The following is a 25,190-nucleotide window of genomic DNA, read 5'->3' as shown; positions in this document are numbered from 1 at the left end:
TATTTCTCCCACCCAGCATGGGTATGTGTAAAAATACACCCCAAAACACATTATACTACTTCTCCTGAGTACGGCAATACCACATGTGTGGCACTTTTTTGCAGCCTAACTGCGCTAAGGGGCCCAAAGTCCAATGAGCATCTTTAGGCTTTACAGGGGTGCTTACAATTAGGCACCCCCCAAAATGCCAGGACAGTGAACACACCCCACAAATGACCCCATTTTGGAAAGTAGACACTTCAAGGTATTCAGAGAGTAGCATAGTGAGTCCGTGGCAGATTTCATTTTTTTTTGTCGCAAGTTAGAAGAAATGGAAACTTTTTTTTTTTTTTTTTTTTTTGTTACAAAGTGTCATTTTCCGCTAACTTGTGACAAAAAATAAAATCTTCTATGAACTCACCATGCCTCTCACTGAATACTTTGGGATGTCTTCTTTCCAAAATGGGGTCATTTGGGGGGGATTTGTACTATCCTGGAATTTTAGCCCCTCATGAAACCTGACAGGTGCGCAGAAAAGTCAGAGATGCTTGAAAATGGGAACATTCACTTTTGGCACCATAGTTTGTAAACGCTATAACTTTTACCCAATCCAATAAATATACACTGAATGTTTTTTTTTTTATCAAAGACATGTAGCAGAATAACTTTCGCGCTCAAATGTATAGGAAATTTTACTTTATTTGAAAAATGTCAGCACAGAAAGTTAAAAAAGTCATTTTTTTGACAAAATTCATGTCTTTTTTGATGAATATAATAAAAAGTAAAACTCGCCGCAGCAATCAAATAGCACCGAAAGAAAGCTGTATTAGTGACAAGAAAAGGAGGTAAAATTCATTTAGGTGGTAGGTTGTATGACTGGGCAATAAACCGTGAAAGCTGCAGTGGTCCGAATGGAAAAAAAGGCTCTGGTCCTTAAGGGGTTTTATGACTGCAGTCCTTAAGTGGTTAAAGAGAATCTGTACTCTAAATTGTTTACAGCAAAAAGCATACCATTCTATTCATTATGTTCTCCTGGGCCCCTCTGTGCTGTTTCTGCCACTCTCTGCTGCAATCCTGGCTTGTAATTAACAGTTTTAGGCAGTGTTTACAAACTAACCAGCTTGTGATGGGCTCACATAAGCAGAGTGTGTGAGTCATACAGAGCCTGCAGAGGGTGTGTATCACTTCTATCCAATCACAAGCAGCCCTGCACATTCCACACATTCAAGCCTTAGCCCAACAGAGCGGACAGAAGGAAACAGATTAGATCATATAACAGAGATAACACAGCCACTGTGCAATTAGGAAAGGCTGCAGTAAGCCAGAGCACATTAGAACAGGCAAAGGAACTTATAGGATAGAAGAACTAAGGCTGAAAATTTTGTTAGTCTCTTTAAAGGGGAACTGAAGTAAGAGGTATACGGAGGCTGCCATATTTATTTCCTTTTAATCAATACCATTTGCTTGGCAGCCCTGCTGGTCTATTTCTCTGCAATAGTATCTGAATAACACCAGAAACGAGCATGCAGCTAGTCTTGTCAGATCTGACTTTAAAGTCTGAAACACCTGATCTGCTGCACGCTTGTTCAGGGGCTATGGCTAATAGTATTAGAGGCAGTGGATTAGCAGGGCTGCCAGGCAACTGGTATTGCTTAAAAGGAAATAAACATGGCAGCCTCCATATACCTTTCTCTTCAGTTCCCCTTTAAGTGAAAACACGACCTACATGCCAGATCAGAAATGCAGTTTGTCTTTTAAGGAATGTCTGCATTACTTACTTTCATTCTTTGTGACATGGTGACCCAGAGTTTGTAAAAGATAGTTCAGCAGCACACTCAGAGGCAGGCTTCAGTACTTTTCAGTTCACAGCTTTGGGTAAATGCAGGGGTGGGCGGACTTTTTGACTTGTGAGCTGCAAATGGTCCTTAAACTTGACAGGTGGGCCAGGCCAGTTCAGGTAGGAAATTAGCCCCTCCCCCAACCTATATGGGTAGCCAGGTCTGCTCCTAGTATTAAAGGGACTCCGAGCAGTGCAGAAACTATGGAAAGATGCACATCATTTTAAAGCTCTCTTTCTCCTTTTTCTAATGATATATAAAACACCACCCTACGCCTTTTAGTTTTCGCTATTTTCGCGATTGAAATTGCCGCGGCCGCGATTTCGATCGCGAAAATATAGAAAACTAAAAGGCGTAGAGTGAAGATTTAGGTGTCATCAGAAAGAGGAGAAAGAGAGCTTTAAAATGATATCCATCAAGCCATAGTTATATTGTATTACACAGGGCGACTTTTTGTCAAAGTCAGCAGCTGCATTCAGCAGAATGGAGCTGCTGACACTGGGGAAAGTGTCGTCCTGTGTATTACAATATAACTATGGCTTGATGGATATCATTTTAAAGCTCTCTTTCTCCTCTTTCTGACTACACCTAAATCTTTGCCCTACGCCTTTTAGTTTTCTCTATTTTCGCGATCGAAATCGCGGTCGCGGCAATTTCAATCGCGAAAATAGCGAAAACTAAAAGACGTAGGGTGGTGGTTTATATATCATTGGGAAGAGGAGAAAGAGAGCTTTAAAATGATGTGCATCTTTCCATAGTTTCTGCACTGCTCGGACTCCCTTTAGGTAGCCCTATCCACAGTAGAGGTAGACAGATCGATGTGCCCTCAGTATTAGGTAGGCCCTTCCCCCAGTATAGATAGCCAGGTGTGCCCCAGTATTAGGAAGCTTCCTCTCCCCGTACAGGTAGCAGATGTGCCTCTCCCTCAAATGCAGACCATTGTCCTCTCTATGGCCACAGCATGTCGCTGTTAATGTGTCCCGCTGGCATGTACTGGTGACAGGTTACACCATGAGACCCCACTGTAGTCATAGGGATGGGACACTGAATGCACAGATGAAGGGAGATCGGCGGTGGGACCCGAGAGTCGGTCAGTTACCTAGTTTATGCTGTGGTCGCAACTCTGCATAGAGAGGAAGGGAGAGGAGGGAGGCACTGGGGTAAAATGGATGGTGAGGGTAAGGTGGTATAATGTCCAACAGTCAAGAGCCGAGGCTGCCATGCTACGATTCATAGATGTGAATCTATTTGCTAAAGTCCTTGTAAAATGTAGGTCTGAACTGAGTAGATTGCTCTTTTTTTTTTTTTTTACCATGAACAGAAAATCTTAATCATTTTTAAGCTGACACAATTAAACACTAAAATAAATGTCCTTCCTTTGCATGTAGAATATAAATGGATGTTTAACGCATGTTGTCACAAAACAAAGCAATTATCAAGCAGTAATAGATAATGGTCTTCCCCAGATTTAATATGCATTATTATCATTGTCGTCGTGCCTGCATGAACTTCTGACCCACTGCCTGCTTACACAAAAATAAATTATATTCCATGTAGGATGTTGCATGGCTCCCACAGACATAATAATTTTTATATGGTGCGCAGGTGAATCCCTAGCGGTCTGCATACTAAACGGATAGCTGTAGATGTCTGAGGATGCTGTGCTCTTTAGGACATCACAAACTGATGCACAGCCTGTTGCTTTGGAGTAGAGCAGCCGTCTTGAGCACAGTGTGTGGTCTGTATCTTAATTCACTTTTGTAAATGAACGGCTACAATTCCAATAAAGGCTGGCAGTGAATTGCAACAACAGCAGTCATTTAAATGCCAAGGGATAATGAATGAAACCTTTCCAGGGTTTAATTGTTAGACATGGCCCAGGTGATTGCACTCAGCTGAGCTATGTAGTATTGATCACCTCTCTACACCCTGCAGTCTTCTGTTCATTTTCCAATAACATCTTTTGTACTTTATAGTGTTGTATTTTCCCGTTTCCTCCTTTCCTTTATGTTTACTTTTTTTTTCCCTTTCCCTGTATTGATTTCCAGCTCCAGAGTAGCAGAGCTTGGGATGATGTAAAGTCTGTTAATAACTGTCTTGTGTGCTTTCTGTTACATCCGCGTGCTGAATCAACCTGAGCAGGAGAGCCCAGAGGAGACAGATTTGGCTTCTCTTCAAGAGAGCCAAGAAATATTCTCTTGTCATTATTTGTTAGTCTCTCAGGTTAGGAAGCTGTTAAGTACAACTATATGCCTAAAGAAAAAAAAAACTTCCTGTAAAATAAATCTCTACATTGATTGCAGTTTTAAAAGTTTATTTGTACACCTCCAGTTTTTCCCCTGCTAAGGTCGATTGCCTGAAAGTGCAGCTTTACCTTTAGCAGCCAATCACGTCATTCCTGACATCTTCCTTCACTGGAATGCAAACCAAGCGAGCATGAGTGGTTGCTTTGAGTAGCAAGCATTTTGGTTTTTTTTTCTAATATCCAGTGGTGCATTATTTAAAACCTATCTTCAATATTGCTCTCGGCTGTCAAGAATGGAATCCAGTCCTCATGTTCATCACCACCAACACCTTGTATACATAGCATGCTTTATAGAAAAACAGGTTAACCCTAAAGCAAACCTGTAGGATTGTAATCCCAAAAACGTACTTGCTTCAGTAGAGGGAAGTATCTAGATCTTCCACAGGCTGCTCCCGTACCCTTCCACCTTCCTGTGCTGGGACCCCCGAAAAACATTCCACCACGACCCCGTGCAAGAATTAGGCAGGATGGCTCGCATCTGTGCAGTAGTATGGATCAGCCACTTGGGCTCAGCAGAAATAGCCAAGCCCATTCAGCTCCATGCTAGTGTGCAGACGTGTGCCCTTGCTAATGGCTTTAAGAGGGTCCCAACACTGTGGGCAAAAATGAATGTGGTCCCCTTACATTGTCATGCTGTACTGACCGTTCACTTGTGACTTCTACAGTGCATGACTTTGTGAGGCCCCAACATGCTCTGCTAATCAAACATAAAAAATGTTCTGCACCAATTTGATTCTCACAGTACACATTTGTACTGCAATAATACCCTCCTGGTTTATAAATTCTTCAAGGAAAAAATCCCTCTGAATCCTCTAGCCACCCTGCCCTTGCATGTGAAGTGAGAGAAGTTTGGAGGTTGCAGCCATGGCTATGCTGGAAATAGCAACCTTTTTCTGCTCTCATTGAACTTAGAGAAACCGTAACCAAGAATTGAACTTGAACATTGAACATCCCAATCCGTATCGGATACCCCCATTCCCATGAGAAATCTATTCCTTTTCTCAAATGGACCCTCAGGGGGCTCTGTATGGCTGATTTTGTGGTGAAACCCCTCCCACAGTGTGATGTCAGCACCTCACAGCACTGAGGTACTGACATCACACTGTGGGAGCCTTGTTGCATTGTGGGAAGTAACAGCGGTTTCCAACTGCCAAAAAAGCAAGCAGCATCTCCTTCCAGTGACATCACCTGCCAGCAGTAAATATGTTGCCATGTGATAAATGTCTGAATGTAAATCAGGTAAAGGAAAGATTTTACAATGGGCAAACACTAAATCATTTATACATAATTATTGTAAAAATGAAGCATTTTTTGATTACATTATTTTCACTGGAGTGCCTCTTTAACATCCCTATCCTGAATTGCTTGTCTCGGGCCAATGCTTCATGTTTACTCCATTTGCTGTTTGGTGTTCTGGAACGTTAAAAGTTCTGGTTGGTTTTGCAGTTTGGACAGTTAGAGGATTATGTAAAGAATCCCCTTTATAACAAGTCATATGATCTTTCAAATCTTATTTTAGTTACGTGACACACATCACTAATACCATTTCCAATTGCTTTGTGTTTCCAGTGCTCCATTAAAAACTGTCGCACCGCTTTTCATGTGACGTGCGCCTTCGATCGGGGTTTGGAAATGAAGACCATCCTGACAGAGGAAGATGAAGTAAAATTCAAGTCCTACTGTCCAAAGCACAGTACAGACAAGAAGGCAGAGGATGGTCAAACCAGTGAGAGTGCCAGTGACCTGAATGGGGCTATTGAGGCTTCACCACTGTGTCCTGAGGTTTTGGAAGGCCTCGATGCTTCCCAGCAGGAGGAAAAACATGGAAGCCAGCGCAAGCTGAAACTCCAGCAGCTCGAGGATGACTTCTATACATTTGTCAATGTACAAGATGTCAGTAAGGCTCTGCAAATACCACATGAGGTGACAGATTATATTTACCAGTACTGGAAACTTAAACGAAAAACAAACTTCAACAAACCACTCATAACTCCTAAGAAAGATGAGGAAGATAACCTTGCCAAACGGGAACAAGATTTTCTGATTCGTCGCTTGCAGCTCTTTACTCACCTGAGGCAGGATCTGGAAAGGGTGAGTCGAAAAGGCAAATGTAAATTCGTGCGTGTGTGTGGTTCTTGCAGAATGTGGAGGCGAGGTAGAAATTTATATAAAGTGTTTTGTGTTTTTTTTTTTTTTTTTTTTTTTTTTTTTTTTTACACAAATGCAGTTTTTTTAGGCAGTGTCTTTTCAGTGTATTATTTACTTATTCTGCATATTTTATATCTATGCAGCACACTAATATTAACCAGGGCTCTTGAGCTCACTATTAACCGACCTCCCGACCACCTAACGCCGATGGGCGGTGGGTGGCGCCACCAGGACCGCCTAACGCTGATTGTCGTCAAGTCCTGGAGCCGGGGATTAGCAGGGAATCAATTATTTATGTGCACAGCACCGCGATCGAGCTCTACTCACAATATACTCACCTACATAGCATGATCCCTATGTATGTGTAATGGATTGCAGTGTAGGGCCAATTTGGGGGGGGGGGGGGTGTTTATGTCAGGCAAATCATGAAATTTTGTGTCTGGTAAATCTTACTGGTGCTCAGCGCAAAAAGAAAAAAAGTCCCCACCCCCCAACATGACCACCTGTAAACACTGAATGGTTGGGAGTTTCACCTCTTAAAGTGCACCTTAACTGAGAGGGATATGGATGTTTCCTTTTAAACAATACCAGTTGCCTGGCAGTCCTGCTGATCTCTTTGTCTGCAGTAGTGGCTGAATCACACACCTGAAACAAGCATGCAGCTAATCCAGTCTGACTTCAGTCAGAGCACCTGATCTGCATGCTTGTTGAGGGGCTGTGGCTAAAAGTATTAGAGACACAGGATCAGCAGGAGAGTCAGGCAACTGGTATTATTTTAAAGAGAATCTGTATTGTTAAAATCGCACAAAAGTAAACATACCAGTGTGTTAGGGGACATCTCCTATTACCCTCTGTCACAATTTCACCGCTCCCCGCCGCATTAAAAGTGGTCAAAAACAGTTTTAAAAAGTTTGTTTATAAACAAACAAAATGGCCACCAAAACAGGAAGTAGGTTGATGTACAGCATGTCCACACATAGAAAATACATCCATACACAAGCAGGCTGTATACAGCCTTACTTCTGAATCTCAAGAGATCACTTGTGTGTGTTTACCTTCTGTCCCCAGCTTCTCTCATGCACTGAACATTACAGGCTTCCTGCAGACAGCTCTGCCTATGTCGTTAATTCCTTAGTATGTGACAGACCAGCTCCTTTCACAGCCTCCAGAGGAGGATTTTTATCCAGCTCTCTTCTATCACTGATAAGATAGCAGAGAAGCTGCTGGCTTATGTAAATAAAACACACACTGGAGTGTGCATAGAGGAACAGTTCAACACTGAAGAACTTGGCAGCCTTCCAGACACAGGCCGACAAGTCTGACAGGGGAAAGATACATTGATTTATTACAGAGATGGTTATAGTAGAAAGAGCTACAGTAAGCCAGAACACATAAGAATAGGTTTAGGAACTTGTAGGATGGTAGAAAAAACGTTGTAATTTTTGTTACAGAGTCACTTTAAAAGGAAAAATCCATATCCCTCTGTTTAGGTTCCCTTTAAAGCAAGGGTGTCAAACTCAAAAAACAAAGTGGGCCGAAATTGTACACTGTGACAAAGGCCACATACACACATCAGACCATAGTCTTTTGAAAATGAAAGATCACAGACCAATCTTACCACCCTTCATGTAGTATGAGAGCCATACTCTACACAGTCATTTCTATGGAGCTGAACTCCACATCAGAAAAAAATCTTTGCAAGATGCTGCACACACAGATGCTGTACAGACACAAAAGATCAGTATCTACAAAAGATCTGTTCCTGCCAAAAATCCATTCCTGCAAATTGCAATGATAGTCTATGAGATCTGCAGATCATCATACACACATGATTTAACTGACATTCATCTGCAGATCAGATCCACCAGGATGGATTTTCAGATCTGCAGATGATTGCTTGATCTGCAGATGAATGTCAGTTAAATCATGTGTGTATGATGATCTGCAGATCTCATAGACTATCATTGCAATTTGCAGGAATGGATTTTTGGCAGGAACAGATCTTTTGTAGATACTGATCTTTTGTGTCTGTACAGCATCTGTGTGTGCAGCATCTTGCAAATATTTTTTTCTGATGTGGAGTTCAGCTCCATAGAAAAGACTGTGTAGAGTATGGCTCTCATACTACATGAAGGGTGGTAAGATTGGTCTGTGATCTTTCATTTTCCAAAGACTATAGTCTGATGTGTGTATGAGCCTAAAGTCTTGGGCCAACCTCAATGTCTACTGGCCACCTCCCTCCCTTATAAAGTTCCCAGGTGTCTAATCACCTTTCTCACCTATACAGTTTCCATGTGTCTAGTGGCCTCCACCCTCCCCTATACAGTTCCCTGGTGTTAAGTGCTTTCCCCCTCCCTACCCCCATATGCCTTCTCTGGTGATATAGGGCTTCAGCTCCAATATTGTTTCCCTGGTGGTCTAGAGTGGGCCAAATCTAATGCACAGTGGAGAAACCACTTTAGGGCCAAATGTAATGGCTCTGAGGGCCAGATTTGGCCTGCGGGCCGGAGTTCGACAAGTATGCTTTAAAGGATACTCAAGGTGATGTGACATGATGAGGTAGTTATGTTTGCACGGTGCCATGCACACAAATAACTATTGTGTTCCTTTTCTTCTTTTTCCACCTGAAAGCGTTAAACATCAGGTATGCAAGTGAGTTTCGGGACCAAGTGGGACTATAAAATAATCCTCACTGATAAGGATTTAAAACCATAAAACCTTTTCCAGCCAGAGAATAGCTTCTGAGTTTTCAGGGGAGAGAAAAAAAAAAAGGCAATGGTTTATATGTTTTGGCTATCAGACTGTGAGAATGACTTTAGCAATCGAGACAATACTATTTTAGAGACTGAAACTGAAAAAAAATAATAAATTTAGGAGTAGGAGGATAGATGCAGTTGTTTATCTCATCCATTTATTTTATTTTCACCTTGGATATTCTTTGAAGTTAAGCAGTGAGTGTCATATTCCGACTGATTACTTGTTTGTGAATGTCTGTAGTATAGACTATTTTGGTGATGAAAGTGACAAGCATATTTAATAAAGTTTATAGAAAGCACTCAGATTGCCTGTTGCTGTAGGAGACTGTAAGGAACGCTACTTAAGGTAGCCATACACTGGTCGATTTGCCATCAGATTTGACCAACAGATCCCTCTCTGATCGAATCTGATCAGAGAGGGATCGTATGGCTACCTTTACTGCAAACAGATTGTGAACCGATTTCAGCCTGAAACCGTTCACAATCTGTTGTGGTGCTGCTGCTGACGCCGCCCCCCCCCCCCTGCATACATTACCTGCTCAGCCGGCGCGACTGCCCCTGGTCACCGCTGCTCTGTCTGCGCTCTGGTCTCCAGGTCCGGCATGCCTCACCTCTTCTAGCCCGGCAGGAAGTTTAAACAGTAGAGGGCGCTCTACTGTTTAAACTTCCTGCCGGGCTAGAAGAAGTGAGGCATGCCGGACCTGGAGACCAGAGCGCAGACAGAGCAGCGGTGACCGGGGGGCTGGAGTTGCGCCGGCGGAGCAGGCAATGTATGCGGGCTCTATTGCGTCGGGCACTCGAACGCCGCTAGCAACGCGCTCCCTACCCGCGGGCGATAAACGGTAATTTTCCGCACGGAGCGATCGACGGGATCGGACGAAATGGATCGAAATTCGGCGTGTAGCGCGAACGATTGGCAGCCGATTCGATCCCAGTGATCGACTCTGCTGTCGAAACGGTGGCAAATCGGGCCAGTGTATGGCCAGCTTTAGTTTGTAAAAAAGTAGTCTGTTTTTATTGACCTCCCATTGCAATAAGTATGGTTTTAATATTTTGTTATTGCACACAATAGTGGTAAAAGTAAGGGCCCGTTCATACTTACAATCGCAGAACTTGCGGGAGTGATTTTCCCGCGATTAGCGTGGAAAAATCACTGGAAAATGCGGCGGTTTTGGAGCGATCGCTATAGCGTGCTGTGCACGCTAATCACGATCGCTAATTGCGGAACACTCGTCGCCGGCAAACCGCTGCATGCAGCGCGGTTGCGGTTATCGCTAACCGCGGCAGTGAGAACTGCCACTCGCTACATTGTGTAGCGGTTTTTGCAGAACCACTAGCGGTTTGCCGTGAGCGGGAATCGCGCGATTCCCGCTCAGGTGAGAATGGGCCCTCAAGCTCTGGGCAAAATGGGGGGAAAAATTACTTATTGTCTTTTCTGACAGTCTCAATGCTGGCTGGTCCCCCAAATTAGTGCCTTCTTAAACATGACTTTCCCAGAAACTGTAGTGAAAATAACATATTTAATAAAAAAAAAAAAAAAAAAAAAATTTTCTTTACAATATTACTTTTTTTTTTTTTTTTTTTTTTTTTTTTTACAATATTACTTTTTTTTTTTTTTTTTTTTTTACAATATAACTTTAGAGATTTGATCAGTGTTTGCCAATTGTAAAATGTTTCCTCTCCCTGATTTACATCCTGACATTTATCACAGGTAGCAACCTCTTAAGTCCTGCCATTTGTATCTCTACCGAATGCTTTTGTACTGAGAGTTCCAAAGCCAGTAGAAAATATACCTGGTCTACCAGAATGCTTGGGGGGGGGGGGGGGGGGGGAGAGAGAGAAGAGTTCCACATAGCTAATCAACATAGGCTAAGCATCAGTAGGAGGATGGGGCTGCGTATCAATATACTGCAATATATTGTTATAGGAAGTGAAACTGGGTATCTTAAATAATTTACTGCGTTCTATGCCACCGCAGTGCCTCTTTAACGTTATCCAACAACCGAGCACTGCGTGTAGACACCCACTCAGTTCAGTGTGAAAATGCAACTAATATGGTGTAATAGTTGTGGCTACAGCTAGCCTTACCATCCAATATACTGATATACGAAGCAAACCATAGAAATTCTAATTTCTTATCCAATCTTGCGTATGGGCGACTTGTTATAAAACCAAGAAAGCTGTCTCTTGGTTTGTCTCTTAATGCTGTGCTTATTATAAAGACCTAAACAGTTGCTCAGTAATAGATTTCAGTTGCACTGCCTTTAGATCAATTAGGACAGATGCAAGTGTTGCTGCTGTTTTCCTCTGTAACACCTATTTTTATGAAATCTGTCTGATCTTCAGAATAAATGCAGGAAGTGCAATGTATCAGTGCTGCATCAGGATGGCTAGGCACTAGTCCCTGGCTGTTTATCCTCTGGATCTTGTTACACGAGTCCTGTGGCTTTATACTGTCATCTGTACATCTGTTCTGTTGTTCTAATCCTCACTGAGCCAAGGGAGGATTGTAGCGTAAAGTCAAGATGCTTCCTGTGTGCTCAACAAATCCTATATCAAGATCTAAAATTCCCTTTCCTCTGTTTTTAGGTTCGCAATCTCACTTACATGGTAACCAGAAGGGAAAAGATGAAGCGGTCTGTATGTAAAGTGCAGGAGCAGATCTTTAACCTCTACACCAAACTCCTGGAAAAGGACAGAACCAGTGCTGGTATGATACCCATATGCTACATATCGCATAACAGTAATGCGTTAACCTGCGTACACACGTTCACTAATCACCATGAAAGGTCGTTTGATCATTTCAATGAATGATTGTTCCAATCAGCGATTGGTTGAAGAGAATCGAATGTGTGTACATAGTATTAGACTGTTAATAGCATTTGTATGTTTTACTTGCTGTGCATGACATTCTCAAATTACGTAACGATCACATTCTGTGAGTCAGACCTGTATGTTCATTTATTTTGTTACATGTACTGACAAACGTACTTTGTTGCTGTATCCCTGCAGATGTCAACTGAACTGAAATGCTGCAGTTCACTTCTCTGTTCTGAGCAAAACGTCACTGTAGTCAGTCATTGGTTAGAGCCTAACTAAAATCCTGTCCTCCATGCTCTCCATTGTTAGTAGTTATGCCAGGATGCTGTTCAAATATTTAAACAGTGAGGGTGCAAAATGCTACCTGTCCCCACGCCCTTAAAGGACTTACAATGCGAAATATGAAAAAGTTAGGTGGCTCTTTAACCACTTGCCGACCGCCTTAAGCCGATGGGCAATACGACCATCGGCGGCGGGCGTGGTTATGCGGCGATCGCGTCATTCGTGACGCGATCAGCCGCCGGCGACTGGCTTCCCCCCCCCCGGCAACGTAACCCGCCGGCTGTTCGGAAGCGCCGGCGGGTTACTAGCACCCCGATCGCCGCACGGAAAGTGTATAATAGGCTTTGTAATGTATACAAAGCCTATTATACAGGCTGCCTCCTGCCCTGGTGGTCCCAGTGTCCGAGGGACCACCAGGGCAGGCTGCAGCCACCCTAGTCTGCACCCAAGCACACTGATTTCTCCCCCCCCCCCCTGCCCCTGAACGCCCACAGCACCCATCAGACCCCCCCCTGCCCACCTCCCAGACCCATGTTTACACCCAATCACTCCCTGTCACTATCTGTCAACGCTATTTTTTTTTAACCCTAAACTGCCCCCTGCTCCCTCCTGATCACCCACCCCTCAGATTCTCCCCAGACCCCCCCCCCCCCCTGTGTACTGTATACCTCTATCCCCCTGTAATAACCCACTGATCACCTGTCAATCACCCATCAATCACCCCCTGTCACTGCCACCCATCAATCAGCCCCTAACCTGCCCCTTGCGGGCAATCTGATCACCCACCCACACCAATAGATCGCCCGCAGATCCGACGTCAGATCACCTCCCAAGTGCAGTGTTTACATCTGTTCTCTACCCTAAACACCCACTAATTACCCATCAATCACCCCCTATCACCACCTGTCACTGTTACCCATCAGATTAGACCCTAATCTGCCCCTAGGGCACCCAATCACCCACACCCTCAGACCCCAGCCCTGATCACCTCGCCAGTGCATTGCTTGCATCTATTTCCCCCCTTTAATCACACCTTGAGACACCCATCAATCACCTCCAGTCACCACCTGTCACCCCCTAGCACACCTACTCATCAGATCAGGCCCTAATTTGCCCCGTGTTGGCTCCTGATCACTCGGCCAAACCCTCAGATCCCCCTCAGACCCCCTTCCGATCATCTCCCCAGTGCATTGATTGCATCTATTTTCCCCTCTAACCACCCCCTGAGACACCCATCAATCACCTCCTGTCACCCCCTAGCACTCCTATCCATCAGATCAGGCCCAATACAACCTGTCATCTAAGAGGCCACCCTGCTTATGACCGGTTCCACAAAATTTGCCCCCTCATAGACCACCTGTCATCAAAATTTTTAGATGCTTATACCCCTGAACAGTCATTTTGAGACATTTGGTTTCCAGACTACTCACGGTTTAGGGCCCGTAAAATGCCAGGGCAGTATAGGAACCCCACAAGTGACCATTTTAGAAAAGACACCCCAAGGTATTCTGTTAGGTGTATGACGAGTTCATAGAAGATTTTATTTTTTTGTCAAAAGTTAGCGGAAATTGATGTTTATTGTTTTTTTCACAAAGTGTCATTTTCCGCTAACTTGTGACAAAAAATAAAATCTTCTATGAACTCACCATACTCCTAACGGAATACCTTTGGGTGTCTTCTTTCTAAAATGGGGTCACTTGTGGGGTTCCTATACTGCCCTGGCATTTTAGGGGCCCTAAACCGTGATGAGTAGTCTAGAATCCAAATGCCTCAAAATGACCTATGAATAGGACGTTAGGCCCCTTAGCGCACCTAGGTTGCAAAAAAGTGTCGCACATGGGGTATCGCCGTATTCAGAAGAAGTAGTATGTGTTTTGGGGTGTATTTTTATACATACCCATGCTGGGTGGAAGAAATCTATCTGTACATGGACAATTGTATGTAAAAAAAAATCAAATAATTGTCATTTACAGAGATATTTCTCCCACCCAGCATCTGTATGTGTAAAAATACACCACAAAACACATTATACTACTTCTCCTGAGTACGGCGGTACCACATGTGTGGCACTTTTTTGCACCCTAAGTGCGCTAAGGGGCCCAAAGTCCAATGAGTAACAAAAAAAAAATCTTCTATGAACTCACCATACTCCTAACGGAATACCTTGGGGTGTCTTCTTTCTAAAATGGGGTCTTTTGTGGGGTTCCTATAGTGCACTGGCATTTTAGGGGCCCTAAACCGTGAGGAGTAGTCTTGAAACCAAATGTCGCAAAATGACCCGTGAAATCCTAAAGGTACTCATTGGACTTTGGGCCCCTTAGCGCAGTTAGGGTGCTAAAAAGTGCCACACATGTGGTATCGCCGTACTCAGGAGAAGTAGTATAATGTGTTTTGGGGTGTATTTTTACACATACCCATGCTGAGTGGGAGAAATATCTCTGTAAATGGACAATTGTGTGTAAAAAAATCAAAAAATTGTTATTTACAGAGATTTCTCCCACCCAGCATGGGTATATGTAAAAATACACCCCAAAACACATTATACTACTTCTCCTGAGTACGGCAATACCACGTGTGGCACTTTTTTGCAGCCTAACTGCGCTAAGGGGCCCAAAGTCCAATGAGCATCTTTAGGCTTTACAGGGGTGCTTACAATTAGGCACCCCCCAAAATGCCAGGACAGTGAACACACCCCACAAATGACCCCATTTTGGAAAGTAGACACTTCAAGGTATTCAGAGGGGAGCATAGCGAGTCCGTGGCAGATTTCATTTTTTTTTTTGTCGCAAGTTAGAAGAAATGGAAACTTTTTTTTGTTTTTTTGTCACAAAGTGTCATTTTCCGCTAACTTGTGACAAAAAATAATATCTTCTATGAACTCACTATGCCTCTCAGTGAATACTTTGGGATGTCTTCTTTCCAAAATGGGGTCATTTGGGGGTTATTTATACTATCCTGGAATTTTAGCCCCTCATGAAACATGACAGGTGGTCAGAATAGTCAGAGATGCTTGAAAATGGGAAAATTCACTTTTTGCACCATAGTTTGTAAACGCTATAACTTTTTACCCAGTCCAATAAATATACACTGAATGGGTTTTTTTTTTATCAAAAACATGTTTGTCCACATTTTTCGTGCTGCATGTATACAGAAATTTTACTTTATTTGAAAAATTTCAGCACAGAAAGTAAAAAAAAAAAATCATTTTTTTGACAAAATTCATGTCTTTTTTGATGAATATAATAAAAAGTAAAACTCACAGCAGCAATCAAATAGCACCAAAAGAAAGCTTTATTAGTGACAAGAAAAGGAGGTAAAATTCATTTAGGTGGTAGGTTGTATGACCGAGCAATAAACCGTGAAAACTGCAGTGGTCTGAATGGAAAAAAAGGCTCTGGTCCTTAAGGGGCGAAAAGACTGTGGTCCTCAAGTGGTTAACACTGCAGTCATCCTGGTAGACAGCCTGCACCCTCCATTTCACTTTACATAGCTCTATTAGGTTATTCCAGGCTTCGGAGTAGACCCCGACCCTCCCCAGGGTCGCCCTATCTGATATAGATATGGATCGGCACTTTAAATTTAGCGCCCGCATGACTTCTATGAGAGTGCTGGGAGCAATGATGTGGGGAAGACGGGGCTCTATACCGGCGCAGCTGCACTAGGATCGCCACTTTGAATTTAGCACCTGCGCAGTTCGCATTGCCGCCAGTGCGGCTGCGCAGGTCTCTAGAGCCCCCTCTTCCCTGCATCATTGCTCCCATCCTCCTAATGCTCTCCTAGATGTCATGCAGCCGCTAAATTTAAAACGGCGAACCTTATCGATATCACATAGGGCAACCCTGGGGAGGCTCGGGGTCTTCTCCGGAGCCTGGAATAAACTAATAGAGCTATGGAAAGTGAAACGGAGGGTGCAGGCTGTCTACCAGGATGACTGCAGTGTTAGAGGTACCTTTTTTTTTTTTCCTAAGCATCGTAAGTCCTTTAAGAAAACAAAACTTGCTGCCATAGACCACTAGACTGGCTCTGCTCTACACTTTCATGTACCAAAGATGGGAACTGATGACCTAACTTTACATAATGATTGCCTGATGCAGGTAGTGTTTGAGATCTAGGGTGGCCACTGTACAATCTTACTACTTCTGCGTAATATGAGATACTACCTAAAGGAACCATGCAAAGTATATTCACTCAGTTTACCCATCTACAACATAGATTTGGTAAGATTGAACGGTCAAGATTGTATCATTAGTGAGTACCTTTAAAGTGTATCTGAGATTTCCCAAGGTGGAAACACAGACTAGCAGCTGACATTCTGCTGTCCAGGTGCAGACAGCACCATACTGTGACATGGGGGAAAGTGTGTGTGGTTGGGTGGGTAAGGTTTGCAGCTTCCTGTTGGTTCTTTTAAGACCCCAACAGTTCTTAGCCAAGATGGTTGATCAGAGCTGCCTCTTAGGAGAATCTAGTGTGTGTACTACCACCACCACCACCACCGGTGCCTTGACCCAGCGATCTGCCTGTCCAAGGGTATTGGTATCCAAACTTGCCCCACCCGCTCTATACTGCTCCATCTGTGATGTCCATGCTTATTGCACACTATACATATGGCTGAAATCTGAACAGCAATGCATGTTGTCTGAATGAACCCTAAAATGTGTTTAGAAATTGTGATCTAGCTAGTACTGTACCTATCCAAATGCTTTGTTTTTTTAAGGTTAAGATGGGCTTTAATGTGACAATACACAATGTAATCAAATCATTAAATATATTGTTTTAATAGTAAAAAGAATTCAAATGTATTCTTCATCAAGATCAAGTGATCTTTTAACCAGTTTTTTTTCTGAAAATTTATTATTAATAATTTGACTTCTTTCTTTATTGCATTTCTGTTTGTACCAGGTGCCATATCTGAGAGCGCTCTACTCTTCAACACCCAGCCAACTGACCCAGATGCACCAAAAATTGAAGATTTGAAGTGGCACTCTGCTTACTTTAGGAAACAGCTGGGCTCATCACTGGGGCGATCCATGAAATTGTCTCACAAAAAGAACAGGGACAAAGATAGGTCGTCAAGCAGCATGAAGACATTGCACTCACGCTCCAGCTCCTCTGATAAGAGGAGGGAAATTGTGTCTCCTGACCCCACATTGTCTTTGGAAAAGGCCGTTGCCAAAGTGGCACCTGTGCAGCAGAAGAATGAGATGACTATGCCAGATCACAGGAAAAGGCGGGACAGCCGCCCTCAGTGTGACCTTGTAAGAGCAGAACTCAAAGAGAAGCCTCATAAGCATCAGCATAAAACTTGTAAGCCTGGAGATCTGTCTGAAAGGCAGGTGGAAAATAAGAGGACCACAGGCCAATGTAGTGGAAAAACCACTACTTTATTCACAAAGAAGACTTCAGCTGGAAACAGCTTATCAAAGTACAGTGGTTCTTTAATCAAAATTCACTGTAATCAAACTTCCTCCGTAAAAGTGCCTACAAGCCCAGTGAAGAACTGGGGGGGATTCCGGATTCCAAAGAAAGGAGAGCGACAGCAACAAAAGACAGAAAGCTGTCAAACGAAAGCCAACTGCCAGTACTTAGGACTAGTCTCACCAAACGACAGGAGGAAAGGCAAGGTTAAGCTTGTCAGTGACAACGATGGGTACGTCCCTGATGCCGAGATGAGTGACTCTGAAACAGAATCAACAGATAAGTGTTCACTACAAAGGTTGTCATCTGGCAGCAGTATGAATCGCAGGTACGAGACAGACATTAGGAGGAGCATCCTAGCCTCCTGACTGGATGACCCAATGAAGTCCTCAGCACTATAAACTTAGGACTATCTGCAGGCAAGCATTACCTTTTTATGTACAGAGGAGAAAAGGAAAGGCTTGCTATTGCGGCTATGAATGGACAGGTCAACCGCCAGCTCTTCCTTTACTTGCTTCAACCTGTTTACTTGCACTTGAAAATCCAGGACTTTCTTCCTACTCAGTTAGTTCCTTTCTCTGATTTGCTGAAATGCATTGTTCATGTATTTGTTTGTCAGACATGGCGTCTGACGAATATTTACATGGTGAGGGTAGGATGCACTGGAAGTGCTTTCACTTTTCCACTGAAAGCACAAAGACATTTTGGAGTGATACACAAACTTGCACTTCTAGTCCGTTACATTTCCTTGCGTTTGATCCACATGCCAGGCATGGTCTTAAGCTTTTGTTTGCCTGTTAAGCTGTTATGTTAGCGCAATGGCCAGTTGTGTTGGGTACATATTGGGCCAGAGCGAGAAGTCTTTAGAAATACATGTAGGGAAGCACTTGATCACTCACTGTTGCGGACATGAACCAGTATGCACTTGAACTTATATGTTAAGTTTGTGGAACTGGAATTAAAGGGAGAACCTCCTTTGTTGTAAAAAAAAAAGAGAAAAAAACAAGTTGTTCATTATACACACAGAATTCTAAATGCTATACAAATACACTGTGTAGTGTAGTGACAGTACAAATGCTATACAATTACAGACTGTATAGTGGAAAGCATTTTTGTGGCAAAACTGTACCTCTGCTTATTGCTGTGGTTTGATTAATGGATGTTCCATTTGTTAACGATAAAGATGAAATGAATGGCTTTATGATCTCCCTGCATATTGCAAGGAAACAAGACAATAGACATTCCCGGATGTCACAATGCTGCACTTGCATCTAAGTAAATTTGAGCAAGTAATTGAACAAATCCACCACTAGCCAGTCCATTTGTGGGCATGTATCCCCAGCTATCCAGAGTTAGTTCTGGCTCTGTTTTCATGTTTTTATCTGCATTGATTGTCTCTTGCCCATGCCATTTCAGCCTCCTGGTTGTGTCCAGTGTTGCAATAGTAGGCGATTTACTGGACGTCTCTTCTGTGGGGTTATTTAAGCTTCCATCTAACCATAGCACTCAGTGGACTACATGTTCTTTTAACACTCATGTATCGGTCCTTGAGTAATGAAAAGCATCAGGACTTTGCCCCTGAATGAATTTCGCTAGCAGACCATTACGGTGTGGCCTACATGCATCTTGCTCAGATACTTATACAGTGTATATGCAGACTCTGTTATACAGATGTACATGGGGTGCCACAAACAGCAAGGCTTTGTACAGACAACACATACATTCCATCTCCAGTTATAGGTACTGCTTTCCTCAACTAATTCTGTTGAAAAGAAGGTACTGGTGGTAGCTCATGATAGACTGACTATGTCCTTGATGGAAACCCAGAACTTTGTTGATGAAGTTTGTACTGCTAAAACAAATGATCTGTGAGTTTCCTTTATGCCCATTAACTCTCTAAAGCAAATGAATTTGTAAAGATAACTTAATGTAATACATGATCTCTGGCTTTCAGTTTACAAGAATAACACATACAGTAGAAATAATCAATACATTTCAAAAGTTGCTACAATCAAATCAATGGCAGCTGCGTTTGATTGGTCCAGCTACAGTCTGCATCAAATTACAGAAACTGTCACGTTCTTGATCTCTTCCAGCATGCACCACCAAACGTACAATCTAACAGCCCACTCGGGTTACTGTTAGCTTTCCGTAAGAGGACATCAGGTAAGAGGGTTCTGTGTTTGTAGTGGTGTTGGTACCCTTGAAATATATTACTTACACAAATATTTTCAGCCCTTTGTTTAGCTAGAAGGCTACTTGGAGCTAATCTGTCCAAATGATGGTTTTTGTAATAATTATGAATGCATTATTTCATCTGAGTTAGGATGAGGTACAGTTGTACTAGTAAAGTCAACTGAACAGGAACTCTTGTGCAGTAACCATTAACTTCTCCTGGTCTTCTCCATTCTACAGAGCATGTTGCTATCCTGCTCATGTAGAACCAAATCAGTTCATTCTGGTACAATACAAACCTAATGTGCTCCATTTTATGCATTGTGACCTTGCATCCCTAGACAATTCCTTGAAGAGAAATTCCACTTTTGTTAAAAATTCACTATGTACATTTTGTCACTACTGTGGAAGTTGTTTTGGAATATAAGCTTATTTGAAAAAATCTGTTCCCAGTCAGCTATGATTTTCCAAAACTGACTGTAAAGGGCAATTTGCCACCATTTGCACATATCTGTACTTTCTTTGGAGTGCAGTTAGACTGCCTATGGGTACCACATGAGTAATTAAAATGACTGACATGCGCTTATGTTGGACTAATCCACAAACTGCTGCATTCACACTGTTTTACTTTACAGCTTGTTTCCATATAGCACACTTTCAGCCACGCTTACGGGACATCAGACAGTGCAAGGACTGCACTGTCTGCTGTTTCCATTCATGCGCTGCGGCTCACTTCTGAATCACAGCACATGGTTGCCTGCATTTCGGGACAATTGCACCCACAATCCCATTCATTATAATTAATGGGATCGTAATCCGCCCTCCGGGAGTGACGCACAACGCAGAGCCCCGCGCTGCTGTGCGTTGCAATGGAATTGAGCCCTAACACTTGGGGTCCTTTTACACTATATCAGTTACTGTCATTTGTAACTGAAAGGACAACTGATGTGCAGTCCAGTGCCCATGTTTCCCTGTGGCCTCTTTTACACTAAACACTGAAAATCTGAAGCTTTTTCACCATGCAATGCTATGGAGAAAAAAGCATCAAAATGCAACGCATTAAAACGCTTTGTGTAAAAGGGCCCTAAGGAACAGCAGTGTTTTGTATGCACAAAGTGAAGTAAGCTGAAATGCTTATTAATAATTGCCATGAATAAAGCTGAACTGAAGATGTCTTTTCTCTACAAAAGTGACATTTCACTAAAAATTCCAGAACTTGAGTAGAAAAGCAGGTTGAGCAAACTTTTGAAATGGTGTAGTAAGTCTTGTTTTCCTGCTATGGCAAGGTTGTCATAGGGCAAATAAGCTATTGGTTACATGAGAATAGTCTCACAGGGATATGCTTAAAATGGGGAAATAAATCACTTCATAACGTAATTAAAGAGAAATCTCCTTATTTATTTTCTTTGCAGAAGAATTAATGTGTAATATTTCCAAAAAGACACTAAACTGCAACACTCTGCAGTTGTTGTTTTGTGGTTGTGCAGCCGCACCCTCCAAGGTACATGGGGATGATCAATCACTGAAGACCTGTATCACTATGGTGGATGTGTAGCCATGACATTGGAGGTCCACCATAAGGCCCGTACACACGCCTAAACTAACCGCCTGATTGTTGTCCAACAGACCAGAATCAGATGACAATCAGGCGTGGGTACACGTGGCAAACGACTAGATGAGCATCTGATAACAAACGGTTTGCCAGATCCATCCGGGGGATCAACTCGCACGTCTCTTGGGCTGATATAGTGCAGATGGCCACGTGTGTACAACGTTGTTTGAATTACGTACTTGTTTTGAAAGCGGACATGTTGTGCAGTCCGTCGTTTCGCTTGCGCGTGCAGTATGTAAATGAGTTGGTGGTTCAGTTGGTAGGTGCGTGGGAAAACAAGTTGTCGTTGTTTGTGGTGTTGGTCGTGCACTTTGTTGGACGTGTGTACGTAGCTTAACTGGTATCTTATTACAAGTTGTTTCAAGAGCTTTACCAAAAAAAAGTCAATAAGCTTACAACTAGAGATACAAAGGGGAGATGTTTCCTTTTGCTTCTATGTTTGGAAAAATCACACGTGAAATATGAACTTCTGCCAAGGTCGTCAGCACACCTCTAGAAGGTCCACAATGCTTTAGTTATTTGGTCTTGAAGCCAGAACTGTGCATTCAGCTACAATCCTTGACATAACAAATGCTGCTTAAAAGGGGACTTGAAGTGAAAGCTATATAGAGGCTGCCATTATGCAATCTCATTTTAATAATGCTATTTGAATGACTGTTGTACTGATCTTTTGGTTGCGCCTACAACATGCATGCTAGATATGTCAAGATGAGTCCAACCACCTGATCTGCATACTAGTTCTGGGTTACTGTTTCAGAAGAGACAAATGACCACAGGAGCCAGGCAAATGGCAATTTTAAAAGGGAAGTTGTCATCAACTTGCCTCACACCTTAAGTTTCCTGTCGAAAACCTCAACAATAAAAAGTAATTTCTGGATTTTAATATGGTCCTGCTCCCTCCAATATTCCTCGTTTTTTTTACATCACTGTTTATATAGTAGATAGATTTGTATCCTGAAGACAATTTGGTAACCGAGGAAGCCTAAGCTTCTCTTACTTACCACTGGTCTATGAGCAATTGGGATTCTTAGTCACATCATTAAACAGTTAAAAGCAAACCTGAAGCGAAAATAAACTTCTGAAATAATGAATAGTATGTGTAAAACCGCTAATAAATAGAACGTTGGTAGCAAAGAAAAGTCTCATTGTTTTCCAGTACAGGAAGAGTTAAAACAATTCTATGCAAAAGAGCTTCTATGAGCTATTTGACACATTGGGTCTAATACAGTCCTGTTTTCTGAAGCACCTAAACCGTGAGAGACAGCCTGTGATAAGGTTTTACTGCAGGAACATTATTTCTGCTTTGTTTTCTAGCAAAAGATAGTGTGGTTTTAAAACTGCAATTGTAACAGAATGATGCAATGTTATAAATAAAAGCTATACAACTGAAAACAAAAATAGACTTTTTTTTTTTTTTTTCTTCTTTGCTACTAATGTTTATTAATTATCCGTACTACACATACAGTTCATTATATCAAGTTTTTTTTGTTTAGGGTGTTTTTGGTTCAGGTTTGCAATAACAAGTGACCTTGGACAGAATCAGGTCATATCGCTGAACTTCTCGGCTCTTCCTCATTGTTCTTCTTTACATTTGAAACATATGGGGACTATTAGGCTTGGTTCACATTGAGCCTGATCACAATCGGCCCATTCGAAGCAGATGGTGTAGTGTGCGCTCTTATGGTGTCTGGTTGGAATCAGGAGCAGATACATTTACACCACAGGCTTATGTGGGAAATGCACTCGCTGTCCGGAAGAATCATGCATGCCGGAAGTTTGTATTAACTGTAATGAATCAAACCAATCTGCTTGGGATTGACAAGTGTGAACAGATCCTATTACTAACACAGGATCTGTTTACTGAGTTTTTTCAATCCTGTAAAACAGACCATTTTGTGTTGCATCGTGAACTGGCCCTTAGGCATACAGTATGTGGGGCAACTACAGCCCAGTATGGCAAGCCAAACAATCTCTCCCAGACTGAAAGATCTTTGGCTGGTGATTGATTCTCCACCACCTTGGACATCTATCCCTTCCTGACTAGTTTTCAGTAAAAATCTGTTACGCATCAATCAAATTACTAATATTGTACAGCTTGATGCAGTGCATCAGTCTTCAGCTTATGATCCCTCACCACTGCTCCGCGACCGATTGCACAGAAATTATCCAACATGTCCATTGGATACAAAAATTGAAAATTAGGTGATCAGATGTGTCGGGAGTAAAATATTTTTGTCAGATTTGGACATAAATCGGCCAGTAAAAGTAACGCATGTATAATAAGCTTTAGACCTCTATACTTATGAAAATCCAGAAAAATTCTATTTTCTATTGTTGTGGTTTCTTATTGAACAGACCATGTCTGGGAGCAGTAACACAGTTCCAACTTCTTCTAGCTGTAGAAACAAGGTTCGCTGGGAACTTCACGTGGGGTATTGACTGCGTACGTTGAAAAGGGCACCTGGAAATTTGGGCGCCCAGTTATCCCAATTGTAGCATATCTGCAAATTTACAAATATTTTACTATTAGTGGAAAAACTATAGTACAATATTTGTATTAAATACTGATATTTTACTATAGCTAAACCTAAGCTTATTCTCACAATTAACCCTCCCACTACCGACATCTTAACTAACCAATTTCCCCCCATGTGTAACCTTAACCATTCCAGCCAATGGAAACTCCTTTCTGCCGAACCTTAGCACCTCCTACCCTGCTCCTAACCTTAACGGTCCCTGCCACCATAAAAAAAATAAAACTGGGCACCGCGATAGGGACCCATTGTAATTATCGGCAAGGAGAGGAAATTTGGACACCTGCAGCCCAGACTCCCAATATTTATTGGGCGCCCACATTTCTCCTCTTTGACGATAATTTCAATGGGCCCCTATGGCGGCACCCAAACTTCTGCAGCTAACGGGTGCCCAAATTTCCTGCTTCCCCCTGACCTCTGTAGAAATATACATCCTGAATGACAGTTGTCATACAATACATGGATTGGTCAGTGGGGATGATCAATGAGATACAAATAGTTTGTGCAGGATTATGTAAATTTGTATGCAAGTACAGTATATGCAGCTTAAAAAATGGACCGATCAATTTAAACCTTGGTGGGACTTGATTGGTCCAATTTCAAGCTGCATACATTTGCATTCAAATTTACATAATCCTGCATAAACTTAGAAATATTTGCATCTCATTGATCATGCCTATTGGTCAGTCCTTCTAGTAATGCATTTGTTACCGATTGGGACAGCAAAAAGCGTATTATTTTACATTTTCTTTTGTTATAAAATCAATCTTGTGCAGAGCATAGGCTCTTCTCTATAATTTGCATCATTTTTTTTTTTTATTTTTTTTTTTTTAACATTACAGCAATTTATCATGGGTTTCAATTTATAATATGAGCTCCAGTAGTATAGTCTGTAGATTTCATCCAGTATCTTTTTGATATTTAGCCCCTTTTTTTTTAATAATTTTTTTTATTTTATTTTTTATTAGGGTTATAGCTGTTTTAGGATGGTTTTGCTTTTTCACACTCAAAAGTGTCTAGGGCAAAATGAAAAATCTGTTCTCCAAAGCCATTTCATGAACGTTTCCGACTTGTTGCCTGTTTTGACACTTTATGACTTAAAGAAGACCTTTATGCTTGTTAAATAGAGAATTGTGGAGCTCTGGGTGGATTTCCTAAATGATATCCCCTTGTGTGGTTCTGGCACTTTAAAAGTGCCCATTAATGATACAGTCTTACCAAATGTATGTAGTAGAAGGGTAAACTGTGTAAATATACTTTGAACAGATACTTTAGAGGTAGTCCTTCACATTACACATACAGTAAGTGGTGAGATTGTACACTAAA

General features: G+C 42.2%; 1 protein-coding gene across 3 annotated transcripts in view; it reads left to right on the top strand.

Moving 5' to 3' along the window:
- Positions 1 to 24,628, top strand: part of JADE1 (jade family PHD finger 1) — a 165,684-nt gene extending 141,056 nt beyond the window's left edge. For all 3 annotated transcript variants that reach the window (XM_068279870.1, XM_068279853.1, XM_068279861.1), the window contains exons 9-11: positions 5,692 to 6,213; positions 11,616 to 11,736; positions 17,028 to 24,628. In XM_068279870.1, coding sequence (XP_068135971.1) covers positions 5,692 to 6,213; positions 11,616 to 11,736; positions 17,028 to 17,911 — 1,527 coding nt within the window. In that variant the 3' untranslated portion in view covers positions 17,912 to 24,628. The remainder of the gene's footprint in view (positions 1 to 5,691; positions 6,214 to 11,615; positions 11,737 to 17,027) is intronic.
- Positions 24,629 to 25,190: the final 562 nt, after the last annotated feature.

Source organism: Hyperolius riggenbachi, chromosome 1, assembly GCF_040937935.1.
Source record: "Hyperolius riggenbachi isolate aHypRig1 chromosome 1, aHypRig1.pri, whole genome shotgun sequence".
NCBI classification, from domain to species: Eukaryota; Metazoa; Chordata; class Amphibia; order Anura; family Hyperoliidae; genus Hyperolius; species Hyperolius riggenbachi.
Note: the sequence above shows the minus strand (reverse complement) of the source record. Positions and strands in the feature narration are given on the sequence as shown.